Source organism: Maniola jurtina, chromosome 4 (assembly GCF_905333055.1).
Source record: "Maniola jurtina chromosome 4, ilManJurt1.1, whole genome shotgun sequence".
NCBI lineage: Eukaryota > Metazoa > Arthropoda > Insecta > Lepidoptera > Nymphalidae > Maniola > Maniola jurtina.
Window position 1 is genome coordinate 1,137,897 of NC_060032.1, and position 23,213 is coordinate 1,161,109.

Below are 23,213 nucleotides of genomic sequence, written 5' to 3' on the forward strand. Positions count from 1 at the left end.
CTATTATGTCATTAATGGGAATGGTCACAACCCGCAGCAAAGAGAATTAGGTACCTATCGCAAAGAGAATTGCAAAATATACAATCGTAAAAAAATTACATAAACTTTTACAGCACAATTCTATACTACAATAGATTTCTGCGCAGACTTAGATTTTTTAAATATCGTTGAACTAAATCCTTTTTCAGTAGGGGTCTAAGGCAGAAATAACAAAATTTCAAGTTAAGTGTTTAAGTAAATCCTTTTACACCAGCTTAATATTATAGTTATGTCAGTCAGTTTCTCCTTTACCATCAGTCAGTTTCTATCAAGGATAAATAGAAGAGTGGGATTATATAGGAGATAGTAGAAATATTGTGCTCAATTTATAAAGTAAAAACCCTTTAAGAAGGTTAATGTTAATCAACCGGCCCTAATAACAATTATTATTATGATAAAAATAATTAACTCATAAAATAAACAATTTCAGAAAATCGCCAACAATATCATTATTTTTAATCGTCAATAAAGTGAAGTGATTATTTCCTCGCTTCCTAACCCGTGCCGTCCGGATGTTTACGGCACGTGGCGGTGCGGGGCCGAAAATACCCCGCGATAATGATGCGCCGTGTTAACCCGCGATGGATGCACATGAGATCAGATTAAGAATATCTTTCTTAAGATTCAATCAACGTTTCGTAACTATGACTGAGAGTGAATCGGCATTATATATTATTAATTTTATATTATATATAGAGGCATATATAGTGGCATATTATAACCTAATAGTATAGTCTGTAATTTAGGCTAAATTATATTATTTTATTTTTAATTGCTAGTAAAGTAAAGTGATTATTTCTTCACTTCCTAGCCCGTGCCGTCCGGATGTTTACGGCACGTAGTGGTACGAGGCCGAAAATACCCCGCGATAATGATTTGCGGTGTTAACCCGCGATGGATGCACATAAGATCAGATTTAGAATATCTTTCTGAAGATTAATACTTCACTATAGTAAAGTAAAACCTTTAACAACATTAATTATAACTTAATGAAAGATAAATCTTTCAATTTGGTATTCCTTTGCGCACTATCTTTCATAAAGTTTTAATTACCTAATTATATACCTAAGTTTACAACAAAACTTTCACGTATCAGGTAGAACGTTAGAAACTAATAAGCCATCAAATACCGGCTTCCCACGGTGCGTAATATTGCGAATGGACGCGAACCAGCCTGCACCGACGCACCATTGGGAGGGTCGTCTGTCATGGTAGAGCACACATGTCTGTCGCAGTGCATCCGATCCGTTGCGTACAAGTTACTTCAAAAGTGCGGTGCGAAGTGTGCGGTATTCCGCATAAACACAGACAAGCAAAATTATCAAAACCTGCATACAGTAGAGTTTTCTAATTCGGCTACTATGAATAATAGAGTGGACGAACGAGTTTTATTTTGATTTTCTGTTGTATCGAAATGAGCTCACATTATGGATATCTGAAACACCAAAACACAAGGTCAAAAGCGATTCATAATTATGAAACCGAATAAAAAGTAAATTAGACCTGATAAAAATACCACAGAAGCCGCAGCTGCAGCTATATGCAGTTCACTCACATTACGGAATGACAAAATGGCTTCCAATCTCACGATCCACATACACTGACACGCACCATTGGAAAAGTATTGTGCGCGGTGCGTGGCTGTCCGTGGTCATCGGCCGTGCGTGATAATCCGCAGGATTACGCACCGTGGGAAGCCAGAATAAAATAACTAATCAAAACATTCCAGCAACAATTCTATCAAAACTAATAACTAATCAGTAACGAAAGTGAAGTCAAGACTCAAGAGGTAAGGGAGTGAAACTACGAATTAACCAAATCTCGCGTCGAAGCGTTACATTAAAATGGATCTATGTAAATTTGCGGTATGGAGTGAACGAAGCTTGCTCGTTGTAAACATGATAATGGTTAGTCTCGCAAATTGCTCGACGGAGACGAGTTAAAATTCATTTGTTACTAGTTTCTGGGACTAAGTTCTATATATTACTAGCTGACGCCCGCGACTTCGTCCGCGTGGATTTAGGTTTTTCGAAATCCCGTGGGAACTCTTTGGTTTTTCGGGATAAAAAGTAGCCTATGTGCTAATCCAGGATATTATCTATCTCCATTCCAAATTTCAGCCAAATCCGTCCAGTAGTTTTTGCGTGAAGGAGTAACAAACATACACACACACACACACACACACACACACACACACATACAAACTTTCGCCTTTATAATATTAGTGTGATATATAATCTATCCGGTACGATGCCGTGTAGAAACTGATCAGGGGTATCTAGATGGGTTTAATGAAACTGCCATGCTCCTTCTAAGTTATCCCGCTTCCATCTTAGACTGCATCATCATCACTTACCATCAGGAGAGATCGCAGTCAAGGGCTAACTTGTATCAAAATTAAAAAAAAAGCTTTTCTCTAGCTAACTTAATAATTGGATCTCACAATGGTTAAACTTGGTTTCTATAACTTCTTCAAAGTAAGAAATTTAAAAAATTCGATCTATACAATTTCATGAGTCATATTCAAAGTCAATTCGCGTTGTATAAGACGCGATTAAAAGTGAATGAACTAGGAATGTATAAGTTGGGTTTATCCCAGAACTGTTTACCCCTCTAGCGCGCATTCCGTCTTATTTTGGTATTTGAGTCGAGCAGGGACAGTTTGGAAGTGATCCAGTATTGCGCGCGCGCGCTTCTGTATTGATCGTGAAACGTTATTTTGAAAATCGTCCAAAATACCGCTCAAAAATTCGCGAGTGAAAAAACGTCACATCGGAATTTGAGGGTTGGGTTGGGTTCAATTGAAATCGCGTGCGTGAATTTTTCGTTTTATTTTTAGTGCGTGACGATTTGTGATTGTGCTGAAAATCGATGTCGCTATTGTTTATTCGAATCGGATTGTAGCTACCTTTCCCGTTACATGAGAACCAATTATAATAGGAACGTGTTAAATAAAGTATTTTGGATTGATGTTTTGGTTTATATTTTCCAAGAATTCGTCTAGTGAAGTGTTAGTGAAATAAACTTTCTTTGATAGTGTAAGTTAGACGAATAGTCTAGACTTAAAATTTGAAGGCAATGAAGACGCAAATAAAACGGCAAATAAAAGAACTATGGTTCTAGCAACTGATGGTAAATAAAGCAACGATTAATCTCAAAGAGCCGAGTTCAAAAGTGACTCACTCGAACAGCAGTAAAACGAAATCACCAAATAAACTATAAAACCAAAGAGTAGTATATTTTAAGCATTGCAATGAGAGCAAATCGGTGGACATAACGAAAATGGCCGCTGGGCACGCGACTTCGTGTCACAGTTTGTTTATTTATATAGCCGTCTCCCTCTTATTGCCGATGGCTAACCAAGGTGCGACAGTGTACGATGACCCCCGAAGCTTTTCCAAAGATGAAAAGCGGTTGACAAGGGAGTATCACTTGAGGCAGGGCGCTTTGAGAGGACTGATCGTGAAGCCAGGAAAGAACTATGATCTTCAACCTGTGGAAATGTTTCTGGGCATTCCGTATGCAGCTCCACCGGTTGGGAACTTGCGGTTTATGCCACCAGGTAAGATTCGTTAAGTAGGTATTGACTCATTATCATCATTATTAACTGAACTAAGATAAACAATAATATTTAGCTGCTGTCACGTATGATATGATAAAAAAAACCTGCCAAGCGCGAGTTGGGCTTCGCTCTTTTAGGTTCCGTAGATAATAATTATGAACAACATAATATTTTGGGTGTATGAAACATTTAATTTCCTACCTAAACATCGCTATAAACCGCGACAGAAAAACTCAAAAAATGAGCGCTTGTTTCGCTTCCAACAGTCCCAACTTACAAACGATTTAATCAATTGATTGTGAAGAAATTTACAAGAATAAACCCTGCATCAGCTGCTTGCATAAAATATATGTATATTATAAAAAAAATAGGTACCTGATTGGTGTAAATGTTAGTGTTAAAGTTTTTTTCCGTCACTTTCGTTTTCTGTTGTTTCTGTTATTTTTTTTTATCTCCGTTATTTTATTTTTTGTTAATTCTGTTATTTTATAAGTGTATTTTTTTAAATATGGTAATGATGAGATAATAAATAAATGACAGAATAATAATATATACTTATTCCTTGTTTGTACTAGTTCTGTGATTGCATTTATTAATAACGAGGTTCCCTTTATTCAAATGATTTCTGGTGCAAATGTATTTTATACGTGCACAGCAAAAGTTTTTAATTTACTTTTCTAAATTACTTTTGCTGCAGCTCCATCCTATTTCAGTAATCTAAGTCCCACTGTGCGAGAAAATAGAATCCTGTGAAATTAATAGCTATCATTACTCTCCAAAGTTTATACAATATTATGGAAAATTGTTGTTACTGTTGTGTTTTACAATTCAAATAGTTTTCTTTATATTATTACTAGTCTTTTCCTTTCTCTGTTCTTATATTTTTCAGTATATTAATGACGCTGTTCATATTGCTCCAAGGAGATAAGGAGATAGGAATTATAAATATAGAAAAAAAAATTGGTTGTCTGTAAAGTCGGTTTAATGACGATAGTTGAACGTGACAACAAAGGCCGATTGTGCTTCTTTGTCGCTCGTTCCGCGCTCTCGCTTGCACTTCAAGCCTTACATGGAACGCCTCAGAGCGAGGTAACGCCGCATGAGTCATGTTTTTTCGTGCGTGCAGCCGGCTCTATCGAATTGTAAGACGTTGTCACGTCAAAAGCTGATTGACTGAACTACTAACGCACAGATCAAACTACTGGACGGATAGGGCTGTTTGGCTTGCAGATAGCTTTTATGACATAGATATCCGCTAAGTAAGGGTTTTTGAAAATTGAACCACTAAGGAGTTAAAATAGGGGTCTGAAATTAGTGGTAGTTCACGTGACAGACTGCTATAGTCATAACTCTTGCTTTTGGCTTTACTGTAGTCGAGTAAAAAAACATTTGAAATCAACTCGGGCACTAATGCCCGATACTAATATTGGGAAAGGGGAACGATATTATGTTCCTTGAAATAAATTTTTCAGTTAACGTTTTAAATGTTACATTCAAAAAAATTGTTTGAAAATACTTAATTATAATGTGTTTTTGATAAAAAACGTAACCTCCAAAGGATTTGATTCGCTTTGTATACTGAAACAATGCTTTTAAAACCTATAGTGTGCTAGTTACCTGACTTCAAGGGAATGGACGCAACACAATAAAATGATACTTTTCATTTTTCCTTTTTATTGTTTTTAAAACTATATTTAACTAGGTAGGTAGATGATGATTTTGGTTTGAAAAATTCACTTTAATTTTGATGATTAAGTTATTTTTTGAAATATTTACCACGTTTTTAAACGGAGTAAAAAGTATAAATTCAAATTCAAATTGATTTTTTTTTATTAAATTACTTTCTTTTGAATCGTCAAAAGCATCTACCACTATATAAAAGTAATCATAGTTAGATAGATAGACAAACAGACAACAAACTGATGGGGGTTCTGTTTTTCCTTTTGACGTACGAAACGTGTTAAATGAAACCGACTCTTTTATTTCACTTATACAAATATCTACATTTAAGTAGGTATTTATGGTCCTGTAACATGGTCATTCTTTCCAGTCAGCGCTCCGCCCTGGCCCGGCGTCCACATGGCAACGCACTTCGCCCCCGTCTGCCCACAGTCCCTGCCAGTCATCAAGAAGGGAAACCCACCATCCCTGGGCAGGCAGCATTACTTGAACAGGCTCAAACCTTTCCTAGCTAAGGAGTCTGAAGACTGCTTGTATTTGAACATCTATGTGCCTTATCGAGGTAAGATATAACTGTCCATACTAATATATCTATACTTCGATCCATACTAATATTATAAATGCGAAAGTGTGTCTGTCTGTCTGCTACCTTTTCACGGCCCAACAGTTTAACCGATTCTGACGAAATTTGGTACACGGTTAGCTTATATCCCGGGGACGGACATAGGCTACTTTTTATTCCGGAAAATCAAAAAGTTCCTACGGGATTCCCAAAAACCCATCCGCTTAAGCGATTTGTATGAAATTTGGTACCGAGGTAGCTAGCGTCCCTGTAATTGACATAACTTTTTATGCCGGAAAATCAAACAGTTCCCACGGGATCTTCAAAAACCTATATCCACGCGGACGAAGTCGCGGGCATCCTCTAGTAAAGAATATTTTACTTTACCTAGTAGTTATCACAGTGCAAAACATTCGGGAATTCAAAGAGAACGCCAGTATCATTTGACATCAAAAAGCAAGTGTTCAGAGCAGAAGCGTTTCCGGCGTGCTTAGGGCGGGCGCGGTTAGCTGAGCGCTTCGCTATTGCGCTGACCTGGTTCCAAATGGGCCTGTCCTATCTGCCGACATGTGGGAAACCAGGTTGAACTAGAACTGTTTTTGCGAATCATTGAAAAAAGAAATGATATTTACTCAACCACATTTTTAGGGTTCTGTACATAAAGGAAAAAAAACAACCAAGTGCGAGCCAGACTCGCGTAGTGAAGGTTCTACTACAGCAACATTTTTTGGACATTTTGCAACATGAATCAAAAACTATTATAAATAAATAAAGCCTTTATTCCAATTATTTAAATTAACATTTCATACACTTTATCACAAGAATTATAATTACTATTATGATATATATATATACTATTATGATAATTAGAAGTAGGTATATATTAAGATCAACAATTACAAAAATTAAAATAAATACGTGTCATTTTTATAGGTAGGTATAATTATACAAGTTTTATTCCAAGACAAAAACTATTATGCATAAAAATAAATAAAAATCTGTTTTAGAATGTAAAATTCCAGGTCAACGGGAAGTACCCTACAGGTTTTCTTGACAGACACGACAGACCGACATACAGACAGACAGTCAGTCAGACAACGAAGTGATCCTATCAGGATTCCTTTTTTTCTTTTGAGGTACGGAACCCTTAAAACGAATTCACGTGGACATCACCTACTTGTATATTGTATAATCACACTAATATTATAAAGGCGAAAGTTTGTATGTGTGTGTGTGTGTGTGTGTGTGTGTGTGTGTGTGTGTGTGTGTGTGTGTGTGTGTGTGTGTGTGTATGTTTGTTTGTTACTCCTTCACGCAAAAACTACTGGACGGATTTGGCTGAAATTTGGAATGAAGATAGATAATATCCTGGATTAGAACATAAGCTACTTTTTATCCCGGAAAATCAAAGAGTTCCCACGGGATTTCGAAAAACCTTAATCCACGCGGGCGAAGTCGTGGGCATCGGCTAGTTAAGTATATTGCGAGAATGCTGCTTCCAAAATAATTTTACTTATAGCTACAATTTCTTATGTGATAATGTCTACATTTACATAATGGTATACTAAAGTGCACTCGCGATTCGAAACGTAAACTTTTACTCAGCGATTCAGGTTTTCTACTCCAGAATTCTGCATCGTTACTGCTGTTAACATGCATGCAGCCAATGGCTTGCGCAGATGTTTCTAAGTACCCGTGTGGAAGTTTCATGTCATATCGATGCATTTCAGCTCGTTTTCCTTTAACTACTATGATTATATTGTGTTTACGGAAAAGGTAAACATTGTGAGGAAACCTGCGTGTCTTAGAGTTCTCCATAATGTCCTCAAAGTTATGTGAAGTCTGCCAATCTACATTACTATCTCTTATACTCCATTACTGCTAAATATACTTCAACTTAAATAGAAGGATTTATAATAGTTACTAGAGGATGCCCGCGGCTTCGCCCGCGTGGATTTCGGTTTTTTAAAATCCCGTGGGAACTCTTTGATTTTCCGGGATAAAAAGTAGCCTATGTCCTTCCCCGGGATGTATCCCATGTCTGTACCAAATTTCATTCAAATCGGTTCAGCGGTTTGGCCGTGAAAACGTAGCAGACAGACAGACAGACAGACAGACACTTTCGCATTTATAATATTAGTATGGATTAGTTACCGCAATAACAATTACCTATTGACTGAAGAATTCAAAATAATCAGTTTTATTAAAATCCTACTCCTAGACGCGCGAAAAGGATCAAGATTTTTCGTATTGTCCCACAAACCTATAGTCCATGGTTTAAATTAAATTTTAATATAGCCACTTTAATACCGAGGTAGACTTATTGTCTAGATCTAGACTGAAATTTAAAATAGGCAGCCAGTTGAGCGCTGTACAATGCTCAAAACCGGCCACTCATTGTTCACCTACTTCTTTGTTCGACCACGGCTTTTGTTTATGAGAAATTAAGCGAAAATTCCCTACCGATTAAAGTTGTGCCTTACTTAGGTACCTACTTACCAAAGATTAAAGAACCTATAAATAAGTAATTTATTTACTCATTTATTAATTTATTTTATAAGGCAACCAAAACAGATTACAACATTTTACAGTTCTAACCTAATTCTTCAATCACCACCAACCAGGCTTTAGAGCACGCTAATCTCACGCTAGTTTAAAGTAATCTTAATATTTACAAGTGTAAATTAAAAATTTATAACACCCCTACAAGTGAAGGTTACAGTAACTAGAAAAGAGCTGATAACTTTCAAACGGCTGAACCGATTTTCTTGGATTATAACTAAGAACAGTCGATCAAGCCACCTTTCAAACAAAAAAAAAACTAAATTAAAATCGGTTCATTAGTTTAGGAGCTACGATGCCACAGATATACATCCGCTAAGAAGAGGGTTCCAAATGCACCCTGATCTGAGAAGAAACCCATAAAAATGTGTGTGTAGTAAAATTTCGAAATTTACTGGCATTTACTCATTGAAATATCTTAGGTTTTAAGTGAAAGATAATTAAAATAAGTTTGAATTGGGCATAAGATATTGTACCTACATGGTTTCAATAGACCAGATGGGCATAGTTTTAAAATAACATACCTATCTGCATCCACACTTCCATACTAATATTATAAATGCGAAAGTGTGTCTGTCTGTCTGCCTGCTACGTTTTCACGGCCCAACCGCTGCACCGATTTTAATAAAATTTGGTACAGACTTGGAAAGGCTACATTTTTTTCCAGAAAATCAATGAGTTCCTACGAGATTAAAAAAACCGATACCCACGCGGGCGAAGCCGCGGGCATCCTCTAGTCCTACCTAATTTAAATAACTGTTCGTACTGAGTCAAAAAATTATTTCATAGCTGATTCATTGATCGTGGAACAATAACTCTGTGGCGCCTGGTCTCAATTCCCCGCTATAAATATACTTCCGTCCGTAGAGTAGGTATCCAAATTCTTCTCAGATCCAATAATAGACCCCTTACCGGTCACCAGTGGTGAAATGATGCTATTCCACTAATTAAGTTATTTTTAGCTTCTTTTCGTTTACTACATTTTTAACCACCAACCCAAAAAGAGGGGTGTTATAAGTTTGACGTGTGTATCTGTGCATCTGTCTGTGGCATCGTAGCTCCTAAACTAATGAACCGATTTTAATTTAGTTTTTTTTGTTGGAAAGGTGGCTTGATTGAGAGTGTACTTAGCTATAATTCAAGAAAATCAGTTCAGCCGTTTAAAAGTTATCAGCTCTTTTCTAGCTACTGTAACCTTCACTTGTCGGGGGTGTTATAAATTTTTAATTTACACGTGTTGGATTGATTGAAGATTATGTTTCCGAAGTTTCCATCTATGGCATGTTTTACAGCTATTGATAAATGGATTGTAAGTAATTACCAAAGTTTTGAACTAAGCTTTACCTTGAAAGTTGAAGGTTTATAGTCGGGATCGTTTGAGAATTAGGTACTTACTTACTGTTTGTTTGTTTGTTTAAGTTAAGATAAATACAGCTATAATACTGACGGTTCATGGTTTCTGAAATAATGTAAAGCCGGCTCTACACTCGCACGTGAAGTTGTGCCGTTATTTCACGCCGTGAATGTATACTGCGATCCAGCGAAAACCTGCGTACCTATCTACCTTAAAGCTGGGACACACCAAAGACGTATGCAGCACGTAAGCGTAGACGTAGCGCGTACCATGACGTTGCAGTTGTAATGTATGGAACTGTATGAGATATGGCATACCGCTTGCGTGACGTGAACGTTCGCGTAGACGAATGCTGTCATGTCTATGGATCCACGCGCGTCACTACGCGCGTAGTCACGTGTACGTGCTTGGTGTGAATCGGCTCTTAAACTCCCTAATGTTCTCAAAGTGTGTGAAGTCTGCCAATCCACACTTGGCCAGCGTGGTGGTGGCCAAACCCCATCGATGTATATGGATTAGCCTTTCCCATACAATTCCGTCCGCAAAAATACGCTTGAATCTTACGTCATCGTCATTGACAAAGTCAAGAGACTTTTGCAAATTCTCTTGACTTTTTGAGCGCGTTTTTTATCTTCAAAGGGCCCATCCATATACATCGATGCCAAACCCTTCTCTTTCTGACAGATGGCCCGTACCCAGTAGTCATTAATGATGATGAATAAAATGAATAAAACTATTTTATTTAGTCACCTTTCGTCAAAGACTTTTAGGCAGACTTAAATTAATGATCCGAGGTTTTGATTTTTAAAAATCGTCTGTTGAAATAATTAGCTACAGCATCACTAATTTTAACGAAACAATTAAGTATAGATTAAACCTAATTTGCCTAAAAATAAAAAAATATTAAAAATAAATAATTATTATGATTGCTGGATTAGGGCGCCATCTATGAATAATTGGCTTAGTGAAAATGCTTCTTGAAATTCAGGGAAACCTCCGCTGCGAAAGAGAGAGGCCTGAAGACTTTCGTAATAGTTCCACATAATTTACACAGATGGCACTCTTATTTTAATACGTTTTAAATAACTATAATACTTAGTATTTTTACCCATAATGCATGATGATAATAATTATCCTGATAATATATTTATTATACTATTATTTCGAAGTTATTAGTCATAAAATTTTGACTTACAATATTAAAAAAACCTTAATTAATATTTTTCGCCGGCATTGTTTCGTTGTGCTATGCATAGATGTCGCTACTGACACAAATTGCTTGTTTCAATTAGTTATTTTTGGTTGCTTTCGTTGGTAACAGAAAACATTTACTATCTACCTTCCCACTATATTCTCATTTTTTATCATAATTATTTTTTATGGTAAGCATAAAAATATTTGTTGCTCGTATAAGAGTACAAAGAGGTATATTATATAAAAACTCCGGTAAATAGGTCAGATACCTACCTTATGCCTACTTACTTAACAAGTTATTACTAGGCAAAAGGTACCTATTTACGGAAAAATGCGTGACTTTTTTATCGGTTGGTGTGGTGTGGTACCTACCTAATCATACTATGTTTATTCACTTGTAGATGATGATCTCTTTGATTGTATTTGAGATAAAAGTAGCTATGAGTACCTAGCCCATATCCGATCCGGGATAAAAGCTATCTTTGACTTAGGTACCTCCAAAACCAAAATGCCAAAATCGGTTAAGGGGATGGTGATAATTCGTCGAATTTTTTGTTTCAGAGCATAAGGCCAAGAAGTTCCCAGTGCTGGTCTTCATCCATGGTGACTCGTTCGAATGGAGTTCTGGTAACCCATACGATGGTCGGATACTCTCTTCCTATGGGAATGTCATGGTGGTGACCGTGAACTTTAGGCTTGGAGTGCTTGGTGAGTTTTTATTTATTTATTAAAATGGCGAGCAAACGAGCAGGCGGGTCACTTGATGTTAAGTGATTACCGCCGCCCATGAACATTTGCAGTACCAGAGGAACCGCCAATGCGTTGCCAGCCTTTCAGGAATTTGTTTCCACAGGAAGAAGGATCTGGTACAACGTATTACTTGGATCTTACTTGGTGGTAAGTGAGTCATGATGTAGTCTAAGATGGAAGCGATCTAACTTAGAGGGAGGATGGCAGTTTTATTAAACCTATACCCCTAATCGGTTCTAGGTGACTATTCGTACCAGAACGCTAAATTGGTTGTCAGTAGTTGTAAGTTAACCACAGTTGAAGCCTCCACCAGATCACTGACCATAGAAATACTATTTTTTTTTTAATTTATAGACTAGCGCTTGGCTACAATCAGACCTACTACCAAGCGATGATGTAGCCTATGATGGAGCGCGCTTGCCTAGAAGATGCCTACTCACTTTTGATTTGAAGGTACCGACAATAAAAGTGGAGGGGAAAACTGATGCCGGAAGGGCATTCCACATCTTAGCGGTTGGGATTAGAAACGAGGAAGCAAATCGCTTCGAACGTGTATTTCCAAATTGCCGGGATACGAACCCCAATAAAGTCCTTCCTGTTGTCTCGCTCGTCTCTCGTTTCCATCTCTCTGTTGCTCCCATGATGACGTCATCGACTTCAGGTACACAGCTGATTCGATCAGTTTGTATTTTTTAAAGGTTTCATGAAACCCAGCCTCACGGAACACGTCTACGGGAACAACGGTCTGCTCGACCAGTTGGCAGCCCTGCAGTGGATCAAAGACAACATAGAGGATCTGAATGGAGACCCGCACTCCGTGACTCTGATGGGGCACGGCACTGGTGCTGCGTGCGTCAATTTCCTCATGCTGTCTCCTATTTCCAACGGTAGGAGTATCACCATCGTTATTATCTCTTTAAAGGTTTCATAAAATACAGCCTCATTGAACACGTCTATGGAAACAACGGTCAGTGGATCAGAAACACCATATAGGATCTGAATGGAGAATCACCAAAAACTCTTTTTTGCGCTTACTAGGAACTTGAGGCCGAGTGATATGCAGCCGAACAAGCTAGCCACTAGGTGACTATTTCAACGAACTCTAGTGTTGTATGACAAAACTTGTCATACTTCCATAATATTATCAGAGTTTTGGCTGTTAAAACCGTTAACAGATCTTATGATTAATTGCTGTTATTTTTGAAAGTCCGAAGACTTCTTAAGTTAATTTCTTAATTAGCAATAAACTAGCTTCTGTTATGGACTTTGTTCTAACAAAGAAATCGGCTAACGAGCGAAAACAATGTTATGACTGATGGAGTTTCGTTATCAAAAACAAAATTTTCGCAAGGCATCTGACCATTGAAACGAAAGTAATTAATCTAAAGATAACCGTAGACACTCGTTTTTTGTCCAAGACCGATTTCTTAATCTGACAAGTGAGTTTTAGACGGTGAGAAATGTTAACCGATTTAATGATAAATAAAAGCAAACGAAAGTATACCTAGGTATGCGTTCTTTGTAAAAAATCGGATCTAGTCAGCGAGATTTCAACATTCCCTTTATGCTGTCTTTATCCTGCATCATCACTTTTCAAATATCTGGGAGCTTGTAAAAGGACATCATGAAAAAGTGTTATTGTAATCAAACGTAAGCATATTATGACTGTCATGATTAAAAAAAATACTTACGATTCTTTGATTTTTAAAAGATGATTTTTATAATGGTATTAAACTACTTATTATTGTATTTTATTTTCATCAATTTTCACTGATGTTTATGTAACCGACATTTCTCGAACGTCTGCGCTAGCCCTAACAGCGACTCACGTCCGCTAAGCTCAGGATTGTAAGTCATTGTTTACAAAGAATTACGAACTTTGTTTAATGAAGGGAAATATTAAGTTAGTTATTTTTCTTCCTAATTAAAATTAAGTCGAAGTATGAATTTCACTAGCCAAGATAAACTAGTGGTAGGACATCCACCTCCTTCCTGTACTCGGGAGGTCGGGGGTTCAATCCCGGGTACGCACCTATAACTTTCTCCTTTCAAAGTTCTCCTTTCAAAGTTTCCGAGTTATGTGCGTTTTAGCGGAAAAGAAAAACATTATGAGAAAACAGTGTCTGAGAATTCTCCTAATGTTCTCAAAGGTGTGTTAATTTTGCCGATTTACACTGGGCCAGCGTGGTGGACTATGGCCTAAACCTGACCGAAACCTGCATAATTACACTAACATTAAAAAGGCGAAACTTTTTGTGTATGTCTGTATGTTTGTTACTCTATCCCGCAAATGGACGGATTTGTATGAGAATGGAGATTGTACCCTGGATTAACACATAGAAAGTTAAAGAGTTCTTACGGGATTTTTAAAAACCCAATTATAGCCACGCGAACGAAGCATCAGCTAGTATTATTCCAATTCAATCCAACCCATCAGCCTGTAAGCGTCCACTGCTGGACATAGGCCTTTCCAAGAGCGCGCCACCAAACACGGTCCTTCGCCTCCCTCATCCACCCGCGCCCCGTTACCATCTTCAGGTCATTATTATGTCCAGGTCGCTAGTGTTATTATAGTCCTTAATCTAAGTCGAAACCCTTCCCATTTTTAGAGATCCGTGATGGGTAGAGATGATGATGAATTTTAAATGAAGTCAGTTTCAGTTTTCTTAACGCAATTGATATTTACTTTTCAGGGTTATTCCATCGCGCGATCCTCATGTCAGGATCAGCGCTGTCGGATGCAGCGATGACGAGGGACCCCACACAATACACTCTGCAGGTCGCTCAGAGCCTCGGATGTAACCCCAGCTCTAAGAATATGATGACGTGCTTACAGAATAAACCGTAAGTTTGTTTGTAACTAAGATATTTTGTTAGTGACTGATTTAGTTTTAATTTAGATGTACCTAAGTTTATTTTATACAAGTGTCAATTAAAAATTTAAAACACCCCTGACAAGTGATGGTTACAGTAACTAGAAAAGAGCTGATAACTTTCAAACGGCTGAACCAATTTTCTTGGATTATAGCTAAGAACACTCTCGATCAAGCCACCTTCCAAAAAAAAATCTAAATTAAAATCGGTTCATTCGTTTAGGCGCTACGATGCCACAGACAGATACACAGATACAAAGATACACAGATACACACGTCAAACTTATAACACCCCTCTTTTTGGGTCTGGGGTTAAAAAGGATCGTTTTCAGCGTTGAAAGTCTTATTCCAACCTTTTCCGTGCCTGTACGTCCGTGCCTCTAGTGACTACTCCATCCCTTTACTTTAACAATGACGCAGTTTTTAATTTCTTCTCTGAAATTCATGTAAGATAATCTTTTTGTAATTTACAATTTTTGTAATTTATGGTTATGTTATTTATGGTTTTGTAATTTGCAGTTTCTCTGGAATGGTTTTGTAATTTCCAGGTTATCCGAAATCAAGAAAGTTCAGATCCTGGCGCGGCGTTTTGAAACCCCACTGGGGCCTGTCGTGGCAGGCTCCTTCATACCGAGCGAACCGGCCAATACCATGGCATCTTTTCCGAATCTTCTTAGCAAGTAAGATTTTCGTTTCTCTTAAACGTATTCTTCCTTATTAGGTAGGTACTACAGAATGAGCCTGAATATAACAACGGTTTAAATGATTGATTGAAATCCAAAACAATTGACTCTCAATTGAAACTCTTTAGTATCGTCTTTCTCTCCTAATCAAAACTCATATTAATATAAATGTAAAAGTGTATTTGTTTGTTGGTACACTTTTACATTTTTATTAATATGAGTTTTGATAATCAATTTGTTTGTTGGTTGATTGGTTTGTATTTTGAATCACGCTGCAATGTAGCAACGGGTTGGCTTGATCTTTGTAGGGATTTACCTCAGTAGCCAACAATGAATGATAGCCACCGAGTTCATTTGACATTGGCTGGTTCTATATTGCTGCTTCATTGAGTGATATTAATATAATTATTGTAGAAAACCTTCAATAGATTCAAAATAAATGTCAAATGAGCTCGGGATTAATTGAGCTTGATATTGACATTGGCTACTTTTTAACTCAGAAATCTAAAAGTTCCAACAGGATTTTTAAATACTTTCCTAAACTGACGTGGATAAAGTCGCAGGCTTCAGCTAGTAACTTATAATTTTTAACATACAAAATAATTTTTTAATAAACTTACACTCTTGGCAACGTTTTGTCCCGGATCTAAGATCAAACCGAGAAATATTTTTACAAATTGGCCCAGGTATATTCTTAAACATATTTCATTGGAACGTATTTTATTCCATCGTTCATGCACTAAATAAATAATTTACATCAATTTGTTACTGAATACACGAGAAAGTAAAATTAAAACTAATTGAAAATGTAATTTAGCTTAAATGATGGATAATTTACAGGTTAATGACGGAGATAATAATGAATGAATAGCTTTCATTTAAGCTCATTTGAATCGGCAAAAGTTTTTTAATTACCTATTTGTAATAAACATTTTATAACATCACTTTATTTTGGTAAATAAATAATTCATTCATTATGGTAATTTATTCTTGTATCTTCCGCGATCTGTGTTTCCTTCATTTCATGACTCTAAATCAACGGGAAGTACCCTATAGGTTTTCTTGACAGGCACGATAGGGGGACTGACGGACAGATGGACAGACGGACAGGCAGACAGACAACAAAGTGATCCTATAAGAGTTCCGTTTTTCCTTTTGAGGTACGGAATCCTAAAAATAGACACCTAATAAAAAAAAGTCCTTCATTTCGACCATAAATTGATCAATCTAATGTTAATAAGCATCCAAATTATATTTTCAGATATTCGGGGTTTCAGATTTATTACTATACTTGTGCTATAAGACCTACCTACCAGCCAAATTTCATGATTCTAGGTCAACGGGAAGTACCCTATAGGTTTCTTGACAGACAGACAGACAACAAAGTGATCCTATAAGAGTTCCGTTTTTCCTTTTGAGGTGCGGAAGAATATAAAAATAGGCACCTAATGTTAATAAGCATTCACATATTTCCAGATATCAGTTGTTAAGCGGCGTAACGGAGTTGGAAAGCTACCACGATTTTGGTGTGATCGAACTTGACCATGGCATACTGGAGAATCAGAGGGATGAGTTCATCACGAAATTTGTCAAAATCGTCTTCGAAGGTGCTGAAGACGAAGCACTGGATGAGATATTAAAACAGTATGTACTTGGTAATTCTTTCGACACTACAACTTTTTTAGGGTCTTGGCCTCCACTATTATTTTGGACTAAGAGCCAGCATGTGCCAGACCTTCGTTATTTTATAGAAGCTGGAAGTTTCTCTGCGTATTGTCCCCAACACAGGCAGGAACGATCAGCGACTATGAAGTTTGGATCATGGTGGCTTTGTGAGATAAAAGGTAATAAACGTGTAAAAACTTACGTCAAAGTATAGAGTCTAATTTTTTTATATTTTCTTCGGAATAGTATGTATTAGAAATCACGTGATGAGGGCTACGTTGAAGCGCGCTTGCCTAGAAGATACCTATTCACTCTTGTCTTGAAAGAATTTAAGTCATACTTGGTAATTGTAAAGTACAAAGCTAGTTTATTATTTACTATTTTTATATTCTTCGAATTGCATATTATTTGCTGTTAACAGATATTCTCCATCAAAGCTGGACCCTCAACGCTGGAACGTGGAGGCCAACCGCGATGTGGTGTTGAACCTGTTCAGCGACGCGCGGACCCTGGCTCCGATGATCAACTTCGCCAACTACCAGTCTAAGGCCAACAGGCAGTCTTACTTCTACGTCTTTGCCCACAACTCTATCAGCACGGATTATGCACCAGTAAGCTATAGACGTAGTCCAAACCAATACCATATCTTCCACACTCCATAAAAGCGAACTTGCTTACTTACCTTTTTTTTAATACAAACAAGCGAGTGAGCATACGAGCAAACGAGCAGGCGCGCCTGCTCGTTTGTTCACCACCACCAGATGTTAAGCGATAACCGCCGCCCATGATCATTTGCAGTACTAGAGGAACCGCCAATGCGTTGCCAGCCTATTAACATCAGTGCTTTTCGCTTGCGTGACACCAAAGTCTGTTTTTTGCTGGGTTGTCCTTTAATCACGTGGCAACGAATCGACGTGATATTTGCATGGGTATAGTTGAATACCTGAAGAGTGACATACTTTTTGTCCCAGAAAATCAAAGAATTCCCAAGGATTTATTAAAATCTAAATCCACGTGGATGAATGTAAGTCTTAGCGGAACCTCAATTACTAGAGGGTGCAAATAGTTGAAAGAGAAACTTAATCGTAAGCACATTCTCCACATGTGTAAATTAAAAATTTATAACACCCCCGACAAGTGAGGGTTGCAGTAACTAAGAAAAGAGCTGATTACCTTTCAAACGGTTGAACCAATTTTCTTCGATTATAGCTAAGAACACTCTCGATCAAGCCACCTTTTAAACAAAAAAAAAACTAAATTAAAATTGGTTCATTAGTTTAGGAGCTACGATGCCACAGACAGATACACAGACACATACGTCAAACTTATAACACCCCTATTTTTGGGCCGAGGGTTAAAAATACAATAGAATTAAAATTCTCTTCGCCATATTTCCCCGTACTCTAGCTAATCACAGGGGTATTTATAATGAAAATAAAGGTGAATTTTGTGCTATTATATGCTCTCGTAGACCAATGGGGCGCAATAATCAATAAAGTTTCCAAATTCCACCGTAATCTGTTGAACCATTTATTACAGCTAAACAAAAGTGTGCATGGTGAAGAGATGCCGTACGTCCTGGGCATTCCTCTGGGGGGCGCCAATACACACTTCCATGCGGAATACACGCTGAAAGAGAAGCTCCTCAGTGAAGTTATTATGAGGCTCTGGACCAACTTCGTGAAAAATGGGTACGTTTTCAGGTTTCCATACTCGGAGCTTAATTTACTATAATCTGCTGAAACATACAAATCTCTATGGTGCCACCCGTAAGGTAGAGAGATGAAATTTTCGTACAATGTTTATTTGTTTTCCATAATATACAAATACTTAATAAAAACTTCAAAATGTCCGCAACTGTGGGATTTTTTTAGTTTCAAATCCCGCCCGTTGCCGTTTTGTAGCTTCTCCTTCTACAACCTACACAATTATTTGGAAGGGAAAGAGATATTAATCATCACGGTTGATATTTTTTCAAAAAAATAATAATGAAATGTGGAACAAAACATCTCGTATTGCACTCGAAAGTAGAGCAGAAACCAATCTTTACACAGATTTTTGTCATTCATATTATATTTTTGCTTTTCAGTTCTCCGAACACTCAAAGCGTGAATGAATACTACACTCTTGACAAAAAACAATGGAACCAGTACAATGTCGAGTGGCCCGAATACAACGTTGCTCATCAGCCTTATTTGAGGATAGGTAATTATCATAGTCTTCGAATATTACGTGTTGCCAGTCATGACATATGGATCCGAAACATAGTCGCTAATTTATTATTGGCCAGAAAGCTCACAGTCACTCCGCGGGCGATGGAGAGAGCTATGCTTGGGGTTTGTCTACGTGATGAGATCTGTATGTGAATCAGTAACCAACATAGCTCAACGGTGGTAGGTGGACAGCCATCTGTAGACCCCTACAAGAGAGCAGCTATGTAGCGTTGTCGACGATGATGATGGTAGTTATATTTGTCTCCACCGCATTATTTTTCAAAAAGGTTAGGACGCTCAGAAATTTCGCAAAATTAAACTTTCTAACCAAGGTTTTTATTTTTTCAGATCTACCACCCGCTATCAACAGTTTATACAGGTCAAACTACACAAAGTTCTGGATAGAGACTTTACCAAACAAACTGAAGAGATACATGGTTGATCCTCTGTTCGAGTTTACACCGAAGCCAACGACAGCAAGGCCTAAATCTGTTCATAGAACAATAGGTAAAGATCTTCTCAAACTATAAAGTACTATAAATATCTAACCAAAACCCAAGAAATATATCTACAGCGGCATGCGGCGTAAATCTTTCTTACAGAGTGAGATAAAAAAATTAAGTGCATGTGAAAGGAAGATGTTTATTAAATTTTAGGCCGCAGCGTTGTGCAATCTGAATTGCACTTTATTGCGTCGCCAACAAGAGTCGCTATTTATTTACATGTCTTTGCAGAGTAATCCTTCTAAACCTGTAAGGTACTATTAATTATTCTGTGGCAGTATCAGATATGTGTTAAGAACCTGGTAGAAAAACCAAGCTATAATTTTTGCTGCAGAAAAAAAACTGGTACAACCTACGTATTGAGTAAACTAAAATGTATGAATCAAATATGGTATTTTTTATTGAACACGCCATAGCGATGTCTCTTTTATATGATGAATGCATGTGGGTTGGGAAAGCCTAACTTATAGAAAAAATAATAATTATAATTTTTATTTCATTCTTTTCAGATCGCAATGATGTTTTGCGAAATACGTACGTGCCACAAGTATACAACCCTTCTCACTCTAGTTCAGCTTCATCGTATGGAAAATTACGACCATACTCACCGCCAGACCCTAAACCTGATACCGATTCTATATATAGAGAAATACAGGCTATAAAGAAACCGTTAAGACCCATACCTACTAGTTTTTTGGAAAAAAATGATAGGGAAGCGCAAACAACAGCCAAACCAGTAAATATGCCTGTTAAAACATCTAGTGCTACTGTTACTCTTGTCGTCTCTCTTGGAGTTTTATTTATAGCTGTAAATATAGGTATATGTGCAGCGTTGTATTACAAAAAAAGAAAATCACAAAATAGAGCAAGTACATTTGAAGCTCATCACCAACCACGAGCTGAAATAGGAGAAGTCGATATGATTGGTCAAAAGAGTTCTAAGGATGACAAAAGTGCTTTACAAACTTTCAAAAACGGCTGTAGTGTTATTAAATCTATGAGTATTAATAAAATACGTACTAGCAATAGTACTAAGAAGGTTAAAAAGAAAGAGGTGTGTAAAACACCTAAGTCTGATGATTCCGGTGGTTTTAGAGAACGATTTCAATTAAGGAGACATTTATCGACAAGCACTTTAGATGCACACACTAAAGTAAGAGATTGGATTGCCAATGAAGTAATGCATCGATGTTCGCCGAGTATATTGAGAAAATCTAACAGTGAATTAAATGATAAGTCGTACGCAGCTATCAAACCTTTTACTAGATCTGAAGAGTTGCTGTCTGATTCAAGAAAAACAACAAAAGGAACAATTAAAGCTAATGATTCAGCATGCCCGCAAAATCTTCTTGCAAAAAATTATAGTGGAAAGAATAAAACTTCTGAAAAAACCACCTCAACTTCAGCTTTAGATTCTCATTCTTCATTAGTGAGTAATAAACAATCAACACTAGGTAAGCGGAGTAATAAATCCAGTGACTCTTTAAAAAGTAAAGGAACAGATAGTAATAAATCAAAGAAAGTCTCGGTCGCAATCGATGCTACACCATCAGCACGAACTAATTCTATTTTAAAACAAGAACCCATAGAACTTTCAAAGTCCTTGGATGAAAAAGAAGCAATACATTCCATAGCTGAAAACAAATCGCAAAAATCAAAAACTGGCGGATTTGTTAAGCCTATTGATAGTACCTTAAATAAACAAGAAGAAAACAAAGTTTACACAAATGAGGTAACCTTATCATTAGGCAAAAATGCACCTTTAAAAATTACTCATAAACATTCCTCTTCTGATCCAGTGACTGACGTAAATTACGAGCTTTTACAAGAAAAATTAAGACGTGAGAATGAAATCGTTAATATACTTCCTCCCGTCACATTTAGAAACGAAGTTAACGTAACTTCTCGAGATGATAAAGTAAAACTAGAACCTCTAACAGCGGAAGAGTCCCTACTGACTATTAAAAGAAGGAACTTCCCTAAAGTTCTTCCAGATTTACCGAAAGCGCAAAAGAGATTATCTCTTCAACCAACGTCCTTACAAAGTTTTAGAGGAGTTGGTAGTTTTGAAAACCAAATTGACAGACCAAAAGTACCGCCGCAACCACCGCCACGTACTACAACTTTGGATCGACGGCTTACGTATAAAAATTCTAAACCTCTATCTTCTTTCGATGTTTCGAATATTAAAAAGATTTCTGAAACAAGCTCGCTTAGCAGAAATTATGAGAATATAGACACGTTAACACCACATTTAGAAAACACAAAGCTAAACAATAAATCTTTTGAGTCCGTTTCCTCTTGTGATAAATCCCATCCAACAATCAAAATGGGTCATAGAGAATATCCAAAAGTAATCATTGCTTCCAGCGATTCGCCAAATACTCCAGAACCTACGATTATTATTAAACCTTCACCAAGTCAAGGAGAAATACCTAGAAATGTACCTAGAGTAAGACTACCTGATGACTTTCATACACATGCTTCTGGATCCGTGACTTCATTTTCATCATTTTGTTCAGATGATGATATTGATGATGTAGTAGATGATACTTTTTTGGAGGACTTAGCCGAAGACAAGCTGATTCAAGAATTAGTTGGCGGGGTTGATTCTCCTACAAGCATGGACGTTTTAGATTCAAAAGGACCAGAAACCATATTTGAGAAGAAAGTGGAAATTGTACCTGTAAAAATAAACCCAGCATTAATTGGATCAAAAAATAAAGATGATTATGTATGCATAACAGATTTGCTTTTACCAGATATAACTGGTACGGAACCTACAGCACAAATTAAACCTAACTTTGGTTTGAACAAACTAAAGAATAGAAGTGAAAGTATAAATAGGCCTCCAGAGAAGGCTGTTAAGGTGAAAACAAAACGAACCATGAAAGCTACTGGACTTCTAAATAGAGCTACTAAGAGTAGTAGCACCAGTAGTGTAGGTAGTGCTAAGTGTAAAAGTGACTCTAGTAAATTAGAACATTCTAACTCTGGTTCGTCAAACGACACTGAAACTAGTACTGGTACTGTTATCAAAATGAAATAAATAACTTTTACTTTGCACTTGTTTTAGCACAAGAAATGTTCATTGTACGCATTTAACTTAGTTTTGTTTTGTACATTATAATTAGTAATTGCTTGATAATAGAATTGATGATATGAATTAGATTATAATGAGATTTGATCCTGCAAGCTTTAAAATTTAGTTTTTGTAATAAAGAATGGAATTATAAGATTATTGAAGGGACTATTATTGGTAATTAAGTAAGGCATCATGTACGAAATCCGACCAATGTATTATCCAAAGTGTTCTTAGTTTAATACAAATGCATTTAGAAAATAAAAGCTGTACACGCCTGTAAAGTTATTATTCATTTAACCCTTTCGCGTCTCAAGCTAAGTTTGTTTTAAAAATCAATAGAATTAACCAATGATGGCTGCAATCAGACCTGCTGGCTTGTGATGATGTAGCCTAAGATGGATGGAGCGCGCTTGCCTAAAAGATGCTTATTCACTCTTTTCTTGAAGGTACCCATATTAATATAGGAGGGGAAAACTAATGCCAGAAGG

At 37.0% G+C, this 23,213-nt stretch overlaps 1 protein-coding gene across 2 annotated transcripts; it reads left to right on the forward strand.

The window, feature by feature from the left end:
- The first annotated feature begins 2,687 nt into the window (after nucleotides 1-2,687).
- Nucleotides 2,688-23,001, forward strand: LOC123864502. Of its 2 annotated transcripts, none has more exons than XM_045904982.1 (12): nucleotides 2,688-3,601; nucleotides 5,652-5,843; nucleotides 11,515-11,661; nucleotides 12,402-12,590; nucleotides 14,397-14,547; nucleotides 15,125-15,256; nucleotides 16,736-16,903; nucleotides 17,346-17,535; nucleotides 18,464-18,615; nucleotides 19,014-19,129; nucleotides 19,486-19,644; nucleotides 20,150-23,001. In XM_045904982.1, the coding sequence occupies exons 1-12, from the start codon at nucleotides 3,322-3,324 to the stop codon at nucleotides 22,687-22,689; spliced, it is 4,416 nt and encodes a 1,471-aa protein (XP_045760938.1). In that variant the 5' UTR covers nucleotides 2,688-3,321; the 3' UTR covers nucleotides 22,690-23,001. The 2 variants fall into 2 exon arrangements, with proteins under 2 accessions (XP_045760938.1, XP_045760939.1); XM_045904983.1 differs by having other exon boundaries at nucleotides 3,466-3,601; nucleotides 5,656-5,843.
- The last annotated feature ends 212 nt before the right edge of the window (nucleotides 23,002-23,213 follow it).

Coding starts and splice junctions, on each gene's coding strand:
- LOC123864502 (XM_045904982.1), top strand. CDS start 3,322: ATGGCCGCTGGGCACGCGACTTCGTGTCACAGTTTGTTTATTTATATA. Junction 14,548..15,124: donor ACGTGCTTACAGAATAAACC/GTAAGTTTGTTT, acceptor TGTAATTTCCAG/GTTATCCGAAATCAAGAAAG. Junction 19,645..20,149: donor ATCTGTTCATAGAACAATAG/GTAAAGATCTTC, acceptor CATTCTTTTCAG/ATCGCAATGATGTTTTGCGA.